General features: G+C 40.4%; 1 protein-coding gene across 1 annotated transcript; it reads right to left on the reverse strand.

The window, feature by feature from the left end:
• Window positions 1-7,173: 7,173 nt before the first annotated feature.
• LOC121253435 lies at window positions 7,174-8,103 on the reverse strand. The gene has a single exon (XM_041153446.1). It carries the CDS (start codon window positions 8,101-8,103, stop codon window positions 7,174-7,176), a length of 930 nt encoding a protein of 309 aa, XP_041009380.1.
• Window positions 8,104-13,219: the final 5,116 nt, after the last annotated feature.

Consider the following 13,219-nt stretch of genomic DNA (forward strand, 5'->3'; position numbering starts at 1 on the left):
ATCTGATGGAAACTCTTACCCGCCTCAAACAATCTTTAATAGTAGCAAGTTACAAGGCCCAATTTGAGACCCTGTTGAATCGGCTGAAGGACCTCTGGGAACACCACAAGCTTAGCTGCTTTTTGAGTGGATTGATAGACGAGATTTGCTTGCCCATAAGGATACTAAACCCCATCAACTTGAATGGTGCATTTGGGTTGACCAAGATTCAGGAAGAATATCTCAATAGCACTAAGAAATCTATGAAAGTAGGAGGTGATAGATGGAACTCACCTGGGGGTGGCAATCTGAGTGGAAATCAACCTATGCAGCAAGCCGAGACTTCTAACAAGTGGTAGAAATATTTTCCTCCAACTAGAAGAATCTCCTTTGCACAAATGGATGAGAAAAGAAAAAAATGGTTATGTTATCATTACAATGAAAAATGGAACCCTGCTCACTTATGTAAAAGCCCTAAAGTGTATTTACTACAACAGGGGAGGATGGAGAAGAAAAAAGCATGAGGAAGTCTATTTTGATTCTAAAGAAATGGAGGAAGGCGGAATCCATACAATGGTTGATAGGGAGCTAGAAATATCCATCCATTCCATGGCTAGAACACCAGCTCCAAATACTATGAGGCTTTTGGGCAAAATCAAGAGTGAATTGGGGGATTCAGGAAATACTCACAACTTCCTTGATCCATCAACAGCTAAGAGGGTTAAACTGTAACGCCCCGCACCCGGAAGGGTCGGAGAATTACTACCTGTCACTTACAAACCTGTCTCTCCAAGCACTTAAAACATCAAGGACTTCGTGATTAGCACACAAACTCATATTTTCCAAATAACCATAATACAAACTCCATAAGTCATTATTATAAAAACATAAACCAAAGGGGGTCCAAAATCTCCCAATAACCTCAACAAAATTAAATAATACATCTTTAGGTCTCAATAGGTCCAAACAACATAAAGTACTTCAAATACTCAAGTTAAATCCATCTACTAACAATGGTACTCCTAGGTACCCAACCTTCCATCCATATCTAGCCAGCTTCAATTCTATTCCTGACCCCCAGCTGGGTAATCAATGTCATCTGAAAATATATGAAGATAAGGGGGTGAGTTATCCACAACTCAGTAAGCAGAGAACATATACTAGTATGTAAACATGAGCCAATTTTAGAAAGTTTAGTATGCATAAATAAATCATTTCATTTTCCTATACACATCTCAAAACGTATTATCAGGAAAAATCAGAGCGACTTTTAAAATATTTTCATACTCATAAACCAAATTCATATTAAAAAAAAAACTGTTTTGGCATAACGTAACTGCACATCTTCATCTTATTATATCATATCAAGTCATATACCATGTTTAACCCCCGTGGTAGGGTTGTGCTATCCCCGGTGGCCAAACCAGGTAGTATCATGTTGTGAAACTTCCCCTTTTTCAATCTCGGAGCCCCGAGTGTGCGCACACAGGAAAGAACACGTAAAAGACCACTTTGTTTCCAAAGTGGGTGCACTCATATCATATCATATCATGTTGGTACCAACCATATCACGTGAACCCGTATCATCATATCAGAACTATATTCAGAATCAGATTCAGAACAGATAAGTATGCCAACGTTTTATCATATCCATATCATATCAAAACACATGCGAAACATATTCATATTATTTCCATTTGATCAAAAACAGATCCAAATCATTTCATACCACATGTATAAAAATCTCAATGGTATCATATTCACTTTTTTGCATATTTCAGAAGCATGTCAAGTATTGCTCATGTCTACACCTTTCATGTCAAAAATATTTATTTTCTCTTTCATCCGTATCTTATGATTGAATGCAAAACATACACTGAGGTTGTTTTTCACTTTTTCGTTTTAAAATAACATGCACATTTTTACAACCCAACCTTAGTTCATTTCTTTTCATGCAAATCTAGCATAGGAACCCCGCTTACCTGGACGTCTTAGCTTTTCAAAAATTTTCCCAAAAGTGCCGAATAAATACTAATCTTTACCTACAAGATAATCACGTAAATTTCCAATCAATCTCGTATTTCGATATTCAAGCCTAAAACTTCTAAAATAATCCATTTTTAATTCCTGAGACCCAAAATTCTCATTATTCCTGAAATACCAACATCATTCTAAACTCATCACTATCCAATATAAAAACTCTGACTAAAAACATTAAATTCCAATTTATTTACAATTGAGATCTTACTATAATTTATAAAACTAAAATAACATAACTATATCGAGATCATCATAAGTAGAAAATCATACTTTTGTTTAAAAAAAAAAAAATATATATATATATATTCTTTTAAAAGGATTTAAAAATTAAGATTTTGCATTTGTCGATCACATCAAAAATTCATCAATATTTATATGAAGAAAATATTCCGTTAAAATATCAGTCTCTTACAAAAACCAACTTAACAATATAAAACCACACATCGCCGTCCAAAAAATAAAAAAATACTCTGCAACCCACGTAATATACTCATTGATTTCAAACCCAAAGTACATAATATAAACTCATTGACTTGAACACCCGAAACAATAACTCTGGAGTAATACTATAGGGGTAAAAAGTAATATCACTTCCTACAATATGGTTAACGTAAGTACACACATATATATATAGACCATAAAATGAACTACTAGAAAACAGAAAACAAAAATGTAACAGCAGTGCAGCGGCAGCACTTACGGGGAGGTGGGGGCAAGACGGCGCTGAGCTAGTGGTTGACTACGGTGGCGCGACTGGAGTGCAACGGAGGGCGTATGGCGGCAAGTCCACCTATGCTGGACGGCGAGGGTGAGAGAGACATACGGTGAGACAACGGGGGAGAGACCGAGAGAAACGAACCACCAACTAGAAAATGGTGTGAGCTTACCGGGGGCTTGAGGCGGCGTGCGGCGGTCAGGGATGATGGGAAGTCCTCGCCGGCAATTTTTGTGGGGGCACAGCACGGTAGAGCTCTTGATGGAGGGTGACTGCAGCGACTTGGACGATGCTCTATTTTTTACAACAAAAACAGAGTATTTCGGGGCTTGCAACCGAGGCTATGTGCTTTGGGTGGCAGCACCATGAGACTGAGGTGGCGGGCGGCTGGGGGTGATGGACTCCGAACGACCTAGGTACCGGTGTGGGTTTCGTTTGGTGTGGCTGCAGAACATGTTTCGGCTAGGAGGTGGCAGTTCACTGGTTTGGTGTTTACAGGGGAGTGATGGCTAATGCGCGCAATGCGGTCTGGCTGAGGTTCACAGTGAGAGGTGGAGACACAGATAGTTGAGCGGCTGAGAGCATGAAGATATAATAGCAGCACTGAAACTAGGTCAAGAAAGCATAACATATATAAGTAAGCTATAAGAAGTAAAGGGTAAAAACCTAGAGAGAAGAGGGTTGAACGGCATGCATGAAAATGGAAGGTGGACGTGAATCTACGCGACGTCAAAACTGGAGGTGTTTCACGGGCCTGGGCCTGACCATGGGCCGGGTCTTACATCCTCCCCCTTATAAAAATTCCTTCCTTGGAATTTGCTATAAAATGTCAAAATTCACATCAAAGAGTTATGGGTACTTATCCCGCATTTCTTTCTCCAACTCCCAAGAAGCTTCACTAATAGCATGATTTTTCCACAACACTTTAACAACAGGGATAGTTTGAGTCTGTAGCACTTGCTCTTTCCTTTCCAAAATCCGAACTGGTTCTTCCGCATAAGTCATATCCTCCTGAATCTGAAGTGGTTCATAGTCAATAACGTGCGTCGGGTCGGGAACATATTTCCTCAACATGGATATATGAAATACATTATGCACTCCCGCAAGTGCCGGAGGAAGTGCTACTCTGTAAGCCACTGGTCCAATCCGGTCAAGAATCTCGAGGCCCAATATATCTTGGGCTCAACTTACCCTTCTTTCCAAATCTCATAATTCCTTTCGTAGGTGTTATTCTCAAAAATACTTTATCTCCAACCTCAAACTCCAATTGGCGGCGACGTTTGTCTGCATAACTCTTTTGTCGGCTTTGAGCTGCTTTCATTCTTGCCCGAACGATATCTATCTTCTCTGTAGTCTACTGAATAATCTCTGGTCCCAAAAGTTTCATTTCACCTACTTCATCCCAATACAATGGAGATCTACACCTTCTGCCATACAAAACCTCGTAGGGTGCCATTCCAATGCTAGCCTGGAAACAATTATTGTAAGCAAACTCGACCAACGGTAAATGTTGCATCCAAGTTCCCTTAAAATCCATCACACATGCCCTCAACATGTCTTCCAAGATTTGAATAGTTCTTTCTGACTGTCCATTTGTCTGAGGGTGAAATGCAGTACTAAAACTTAACTTAGTACCCATTGCCTCCTGTAAGCTTCGCCAGAACTTGGAGGTGAGACGAGGGTCTCTATCCGACACAATGGATACCGGTACCCCATGCAACCTCACTATCTCCCGCACATACAACTCAGCTAGCTTGTCCAATTTATAAGAGACTTTAATGGGTATAAAATGAGCAGCTTTTGTTAAGCGATCCACGATCACCCATATAGCATCTTGTCCACCCAATGCTCTCGGTAGGTCTGTCACAAAGTCCATGGTGATATGCTCCCACTTCCACTCTGGGATCTAGAGTGGTTGTAATAATCCTGCTGGTCTTTGATGCTCCACCTTCACCTGTTGGCAAGTTAGGCACTATTCTACAAATTTAGCAATTTCTCTTTTCATACCATTCCACCAAAAAGACTCTCTCAAGTCCCGATACATCTTGGTACTCCCTGGGTGAACTGTGTATAAGGAACGGTGTGCTTCTTCAAGAATTACCCTTTTTAGTTCTTCATTAGCTGGCACGCATAATCTACCTCTAGATCTTAAAACTCCATCCTCAAAAACGCTAAAGTCAGATCTGTCCCTGTTCCCGACTTCTTCCACTAGCTTCACCAACCCTAAATCCACCTTCTGAGCAACTTTGATTCTATCTATTAAGGTTGGTTGAACTATCAAACTGGCCAAGAAAGTACTTGTATCACTAGTGATAACCTCAATACTGGTTCTTTCTAGGTCCATTAACAACCTATGTTGAGTGGTAAGGCTGCAACTGCTGGTCCCACAGACTTCCTACTTAAGGCGTCAGCTACAACATTAGCTTTGCCTGGGTGATAATTAATGGTGCAGTCATAATCCTTGATCAACTCGAGCCATCTCCTCTGCCTCATATTTAATTCCTTTTGGGTGAAGAAATATTTCAAACTCTTGTGATCTGTATAAGTCTCACACTTTTCCCCATACAGATAGTATCTCCAAATCTTAAGTGCAAAAATGACTGCCGCAAGCTCCAGATCATGCGTGGGATAATTCTGCTCGTACGCTTTCAGTTGGCGTGAGGTGTATGCTATATATCCTTCCCATGTTGCATCAGTACGCACCCCAAACCAAGCCTTGATGCATCGCTATAAACTACAAATCCCCCTCTAGCCGTGGGGACTGTTAACACCGGAGCCGTCACTAATCTCCGTTTCAACTCCTGGAAGCTTCCTTCACACTTTGTTGTCTATTCAAACTTATTATTTTTCCTGGTAAGTGCTGTAAGAGGAACTGCTATCTTGGCGAAACCATCAATGAATAGACGGTAATAACCCGCCAATCCCAAGAAACTTCTAACCTCATGCACATTCTTTGGCGTCGGCCAATTAACCACTGCCTCCACTTTTCCCGGGTCCACTGAAATGCCATCTTTCGAAACTACATGCCCAGAAATGCGATTGAATCAAGCCAAAATTCACACTTCTTCAATTTAGCAAACAACTTTTTATCACCGAGTGTCCCAAGTACCAGCCTCAAATGTTCCTCATGCTTAGATTTGCCTTTGGAGTATATGAATATATCATCAATAAAAATAACTACAAACTTATCCAAAAATTCATGGAACACCCTGTTCATCAAATCCATGAATACTGCTGGGGCATTAGTCAGGCCAAAAGGCATGACCAAAAACTCATAATGGCCATAACGAATCCTGAAAGCCGTCTTAGCTATGTCCTCTGCTCTGATCTTCAATTGATGGTAACCCGATCGAAGATTAATCTTTGAAAATACCTGAGCGCCCTGGAGCTGATCAAACAAATCCTCTATACGGGGTAGCGGGTACTTATTCTTTATGGTCACACGATTAAGTTCCCTATAGTCAATACACATCCTCATCGATCCATCCTTCTTCTTCACAAAGAGGACTGGAGCTCCCCAAGGTGATACACTGGGCCTGATAAAACCCTTATCTAACAGGTCTTGCAATTGTTCCTTGAGTTCCACTAACTCCGACGGTGCCATCCGATAAGGTGCTTTTGAAAGGGGTGTCGTGCCTGGAACTAGTTCGATAGTAAACTCTACTTCCCACTCAGGCGGGAGTCTAGGTAAATCTTCTGGGAAAACCTTTGGATATTCTCTCACCACAGGTATCTGCTCTAACTTCAACTCCTCTTTTGGTGCCTCTACCACGTAGGTTAAGATTCCCTGACAACCATCTCGTAACAATTTCCCAACTTGAACGGCAGATATGACGGGTGGATGCATCCTCACTTTTGAACCTGTAAATCGAAATTCACTTTCTTTTGGGGGCCTAAATATCACTTCCTTTTTAAAACAGTCTATGTTGGCGTGGTAGCAAGCCAACCAATCCATACCCAAAATTACATCAAACCCAATCATGTTAAACACTATCAAATCTGCTAGCATCAATCTTCCCTCAATTGATAAAGGACACCTTGGTAGAAACTCGTCACAAACTACCGAATTTCCTGTTGGGGTCGCAACCACTAACTTGGACTTTAACTTTTCAGTTTCTAAGGTGCAAAATCGAGCATAAGTCATGGAAACAAACGAATGTGTCGCTCCCGAATCAAATAACATAGTGGCATTATTAGAAAACAAAGAAAGAGTACCTGTGGTCACAATCAACATCATTTATGAACTAAAATTTCCAAATCTTAACCTCAATCCACAAATTAATATCTTAGAACATAACAAAGAAGTCATACCCGTGATCACATCATTCCTATCCTCAGCCTCTCCAGGTGTCAGAGCAAAAATCCTTACAGGCACAATAGTGTGTTGGATGTTGCCTCGCGCTGTCCCTTCTGTCCTAGGTGGTGGTAGTGGCCTATTGCTATCCAATCGCAAAGAGCAGTCCCTGAGATAATGGCCCGATTTGCCACAACGGTAGCATAGTCCCGTTTCCTTCCTGAGTATGTACTCGGTTGCAAGTTCTACATTGATATGCTTGTTGGGTGCCCTGAACCATCCTTTTTCCCGAGCTACTACCATCATTTCTCTTTTTCCACGATCCTTGGTCCATACCAGAATGAGGCCCCGATGAAATAGTCATCTTCCTCTGATCGTGCAATGCAACGCTCCTTTGAAGGCTTCGCTCAAAAACTGTAGCCTTATCCACCAATTCTGAGAAATTCCGAATCTGGAAGCCCACTACTCGTTCATAAAGTTTTTCATTTAGCCCTTGTTCGAATTTACACGCTTTCTTTTCTTCGTCAGGAATCAGATACGCAGCAAAATGGGATAATTTAATGAATTTAGCTGCATATTGGTGTACCGTCATGGATCCCTGCACCAGAGTGGCAAATTCCATTGCCTTGTCCTCTCGAGCCGAGCTTGGGAAAAATCGCTCAAGAAAAATCTGCTTAAAATGTGGCCAACTGACTATTTCTGTTCCGCCTGCTTCTCGGATAGTTCTTTCTGAGATCCACCATCTTTTTGCCTCACCGGTCAGTTTGAATGTTGCATATGCCACCTTTTGTTCATCTGTGTAGGTTAACACCCGCAATATCTCTTCAATATCTTGCACCCAATCTTCAACTAGGGTGGGTCCGCCTTTGCCATCAAATGAAGGGGGGTGCATCCGATTGAACTGTTCTATGCTACCACCTCCTTCATTAAAGTTGCGTTGGCGACCCACCGGATTTTGCGCGAGATCGTCTATTAACTGATGAGCTGCTGCTCGTAGCACTTCAAAAGCACTTGGGTTTGCTCCCCTTTCGTTCTCGTTCACGTTCAAATTCGACATACGACGACGAGGTGGCATCCTGTAATAAAGAGAAAAGAAGTACGCGCAACAGTAGTAATGATTAATCTCCAAAGTCTAAAACTTTAACGCCATCAAATCTATTTAATAAAAAGTCTCCAAAATCAAACCAAACCACAAACAACATGAATTCAACTCATAGACCTACAAAACCCTACACATCAAAATCATTCCTAAAGTTTGTAAATTTTAAGACCTCAAATACCTATGATATTCTTCCTTATAGCCCGCTCCACTATCACATCCAATCTGAAAAATGCTTTCTTAAAGCCTATCTATACTCCATAATTTTACACTATAGTCTGCAGAACCTCAAACCTGGCTCTAATACCAACTGTAACGCCCCGCACCTGGAAGGGTCGGAGAATTACTACCTGTCACTTACAAACCGGTCTCTCCAAACACTTAAAACTCCAAGGACTTCGTGATTAGCACACAAACTCATATTTTCCAAATAACCATAATACAAACTTCATAAGTCATCATTACAAAAACATAAACCAAAGGGGGTCCAAAATCTCTCAATAACCTCAACAAAATTAAATAATACATCTTTAGGTCTCAATAGGTCCAAACAACATACAATACTTCAAATACTCAAGTTAAATCCATCTACTAACAATGGTACTCTTAGGTACCCAACCTTCCATCCATATCTAGCCAGCTTCAATCCTATTCCTGACCCCCAGCTGGATAATCAATGTCATCTGAAAATATATGAAGATAAGGGGGTGAGTTATCCACAACTCAGTAAACAGAGAACATATACTAGTATGTAAACATGAGCCAATTTTAGAAAGTTTAGTATGTAGAAATAAATCATTTCATTTTCCTATACACATCTCAAAACATATTATCAGGAAAAATCAGAGCGACTTTTAAAATCTTTTCATACTCATAAACCAAATTCATATTAAAAAAAAAAACTGCTTCGGCATAACGTAACTGCACATCTTTATCTTATTATATCATATCATGTCATATAACATGTTTAACCCCCGTGATAAGGTTGTGCTATCCTCGGTGGCCAAACCAAGCAGTATCATGTTGTGAAACTTCCCATTTTTCAATCTCGGAGCCCCGAGTGTGCACACAGGAAAGAACACGTAAAAGACCACTTTGTTTGCAAAGTGGGTGCACTCATATCATATCATATCATGTTGGTACCAACCATATCACGTGAACCCGTATCATCATATCAGAACCATATTCAGAATCAGATTCAAAACAGATAAGTATGCCAATGTTTTATCATATCCATATCATATCAAAACACGTGCGAAACGTATTCATATCATTTCCATTTCATCAAAAACAGATCCAAATCATTTCATACCACATGTATAAAAATCTCAATGGTATCATATTCACTCTTTTGTATATTTCAAAAGCATGTCAAGTATTGCTCATGTCTACACCTTTCATGTCAAAAATATTTATTTTCTCTTTCATCCGTATCTTATGATTGAATGCAAAACATACACTGAGATTGTTTTTCACTTTTTCGTTTTAAAATAACATGCACATTTTTACAACCCAACCTCAGTTCATTTCTTTTCATGCAAATCTAGTATAGAAACCCCGCTTACCTGGACGTCTTAGCTTTTCAAAAATTTTCCCAAAAGTGCCGAATAAATACTAATCTTCACCTACAAGATAATCACGTAAATTTCCATAAATTTCCAATCAATCTCGTATTTTGATATTCAAGCCTAAGACTTCTAAAATAATCCATTTTTAATTCCTTAGACCCAAAATTCTCATTATTCCTGAAATACCAACATCACGTTCTAAACTCATCACTATCCAATATAAAAGCTCCGACTAAAAATATTAAATTCCAACTTATTTACAATTGAGATCTTACTATAATTCATAAAACTAAAATAACATAACTATATCGAGATCATCATAAGTAGAAAATCATACTTTTGTTTTAAAAAAAAATATAATCTTTTAAAAGGATTTAAAAATTAGGATTTTGCATTTGCCGATCACTTCAAAAATTCATCAATATTTATATGAAGAAAATATTCCGTTAAAATATCAGTCTCTTACAAAAACTAACTTAACAATATAAAACCACATGTCGCCGTCCAAATAAAAAAAAAATACTCTGCAACCCACGTAATATACTCATTGATTTCAAACCCAAAGTACATAATATAAACTCATTGACTTGAACACCCGAAACAATAACTCTGGAGTAATACTATAGGGGTAAAAAGTAATATCACTTCCTACTATATGGTTAACGTAATTACACACACATATATATAGACCATAAAATGAACTACTAGAAAACAGAAAACAAAAACGTAACAGCAGTGCAGCGGCAGCACTTACTGGGAGGTGGGGGCACGACGGCGCAGAGCTAGCGGTTGACTACGGTGGCGCGACTGGAGTGCAACGGAGGGCGTATGGCGGTAAGTCCACCTACGCTGGGCGGCGAGAGTGAGAGAGACATACGGTGAGACAACGGGGGAGAGACCGAGAGAAACGAACCACCAACCAGAAAATGGCGTGAGCTTACCGGGGGCTTGAGGCGGCATGCGGCGGTCAGGGATGATGGGAAGTCCTCGCTAGCAATTTCTGTAGGGGTGCAGCGCGGCAGAGCTCTCGATGGAGGGTGACTGCAGCGGCTTGGACGATGCTCTGTTTTTTACAACAAAAACAGAGTATTTTGGGGCTTGCAACCGAGGCTACGTGTGTTGGGTGGCAGCACTGTGAGACTGAGGTGGCGTGCGACTGGGGGTGATGGACTCCGACTGACCTAAGTACCGGCGTGGGTTTCGTTTGGTGTGGCTGCAGAACGTGTTTCGGCTAGGAGGTGGCAGTTCACTGGTTTGGTGTTTACGGGGGAGTGATGGCTGGTGCACACGATGCGGTCTGGCTGAGGTTCACAGTGAGAAGTGGAGACACAAATAGTTGAGCGGCTGCGAGCATGAAGATATAATAGCGGCACTGAAACTAGGTCAAGAAAGCATAACATATATAAGTAAGCTATAAGAAGTAAAGGGTAAAAACCTAGAGAGAAGAGGGCTGAACGGCATGCATGAAAATGGAAGGTGGACGTGAATCTACGCGACGTCAAAACTGGAGGTGTTTCACGGGCCTGGGCCTGACCATGGGCCGGGTCCTACATAAACCCTGCAGAGAAGAAGGCCCCAAACTAGATGTCAAGATAGCCAATGGAGATACAATTAAGAGTAAAGGATTTTGCAGGGACATCACAATTAAAATCCAAGGTAATCAGTTCCAATCTAACTTTTATTTGTTAAAACTTGGTAGCTATGATGTAGTGTTAGGGGTGCAGTGACTGGAAACATTGGGACTCATAGTGTGAAAGTTTGCTAATTTACACATGCAGTTTAAAAGAGGGGGCTGTAAGATTGGATTGAATGGGTTATGTGTGAAGAACTGAACCTTTAAATGGTCTGAAAAGCTAATACAGGACTCAATTAGTAAGGGAAGAGCTTTGTGAATACAAATGATAACCCCAGGATGCAGTAAAACCAAGGAATTCCCAAGTGAGTTAATAGACAGCCTTCTTAAGGAGTTTAATGGGTCGTCTGATGAACCCCGAAGGGCTTTCTCCTCATAGACCCCAAGACCATAGATTTATCCTTAAGGAACCCAACCCATTTCTACAAGGCCCTACCAATATCCATTTTACCAAAAATCTGAGATTGAAAAGATAGTTGCCAACTTGCTCAAAACAAGGGTAATAAGGCCAAACTCCAGCCCATTTTCCTCACCTATGTTATTAGTATGCAAGGCGAAGGGAAGTTGAAGGCTTTGTGTGGATTAGAGGGTTCTAAACCAACAGACTATAAAAGATAAATGTCCCATCCTAGTGATTGATGAGCTGTTGGATGAGTTGTTTGGGGCAGTAGTATTCTCTAAGTTGGATTTAAGGTTAGGATACCACCAGATAAAAGTAGTACCTAAAAATGTGTCGAAAACAACCTTTCACACTCACCAATGGCATTACAAATTTCTAGCGATGCCCCTTGGGCTCATTAATGCCCTCATCCACATTTCAAGGGCTAATGAATGATATTTTTTAGGCTCTTTCTAAGTGATTTGTATTGGTGTTATTTGACGACATCTTGATTTACAACAAAGAACTATCCGAGCACTTGGGCCACTTGAGGTTGGTTTTTAAAAAATTACAACAACATAGACTCTTTGCTAAGAGGTCTAAATGTATCTTTGGGGTGAGGGAGGTGGATTATTTGGGTCATGTAACCTCGAGAGAGGGTGTAAAAGCTAACCCCAGAAAAATTTGTGCTATGGTAGAGTGGCCACAACCTACTAATTTGAAGGCACGAAGAGGATTCCATGGGTTGTTTGGATGCTATAGGAAGTTTATGAAAGGCTATGGCCTCATTGCAGCCCCACTCATTGTCCTTCTTTAAAAAAGTACATTTATATGGAGTGAAACAGCCACCAAAGGCATTTGAGGAGCTTAAGAGAGCAGTCACCCAACCCCCAATGTTCAAACAACTAGATTTCACAAAAACTTTTACCATTGAATGTGATGAGAGTGGTAATGGTATGGGTGCAATATTAATGCAAACAAAGTAGCCAACTGCTTATATGAGCAAAGCTCTCAAGGGTAGGGTCCTCCAACTATCCACCTATAAAAAGGAGCTATTGGTAGTGGTCACAACAGTACAAAAGTGGTGCCCTACCTATTGGGGCAATCCTTTGTCATTAAGACTGACCAACAGGCTCTTAAGTTCTTAATGGAGTTAAAACACAACAAAAATGGCTCTCCAAATCACTTGGGTACAACTTTGTAATTGAATATAAACGAGGGAAGGAGAACCATGTGGTAGATGCGTTATCATGTAGGGAAGAAATAGATTTTGAGACAAATGGGTTAATGGCCATGATTACTTTCCCAACTGCATATTAGATTGAGGAGTTGAAGCTAAGCTATTTATCTTTTATGGAAATGACAGGCTTACTCCACAAACTCAAAAATAATCAAGAAGTTCCTAAGGGATTTACCTTGCAACATGATTTTATACTCAAAAAAGGGAGACTTGTGATAGTTCCTGATTCCCTCTTCAAAGAAAAGGTTCTCCATTACATCCATACCAAACCC

This window comes from Juglans microcarpa x Juglans regia, chromosome 2S (genome assembly GCF_004785595.1).
Source record: "Juglans microcarpa x Juglans regia isolate MS1-56 chromosome 2S, Jm3101_v1.0, whole genome shotgun sequence".
Classification (NCBI taxonomy): Eukaryota; Viridiplantae; Streptophyta; class Magnoliopsida; order Fagales; family Juglandaceae; genus Juglans; species Juglans microcarpa x Juglans regia.

Excerpts from the sequence above, each read along its gene's own strand:
- LOC121253435 (XM_041153446.1), bottom strand. The coding sequence starts at position 8,103 with ATGCCACCTCGTCGTCGTATGTCGAATTTGAACGTGAACGAGAACGAA.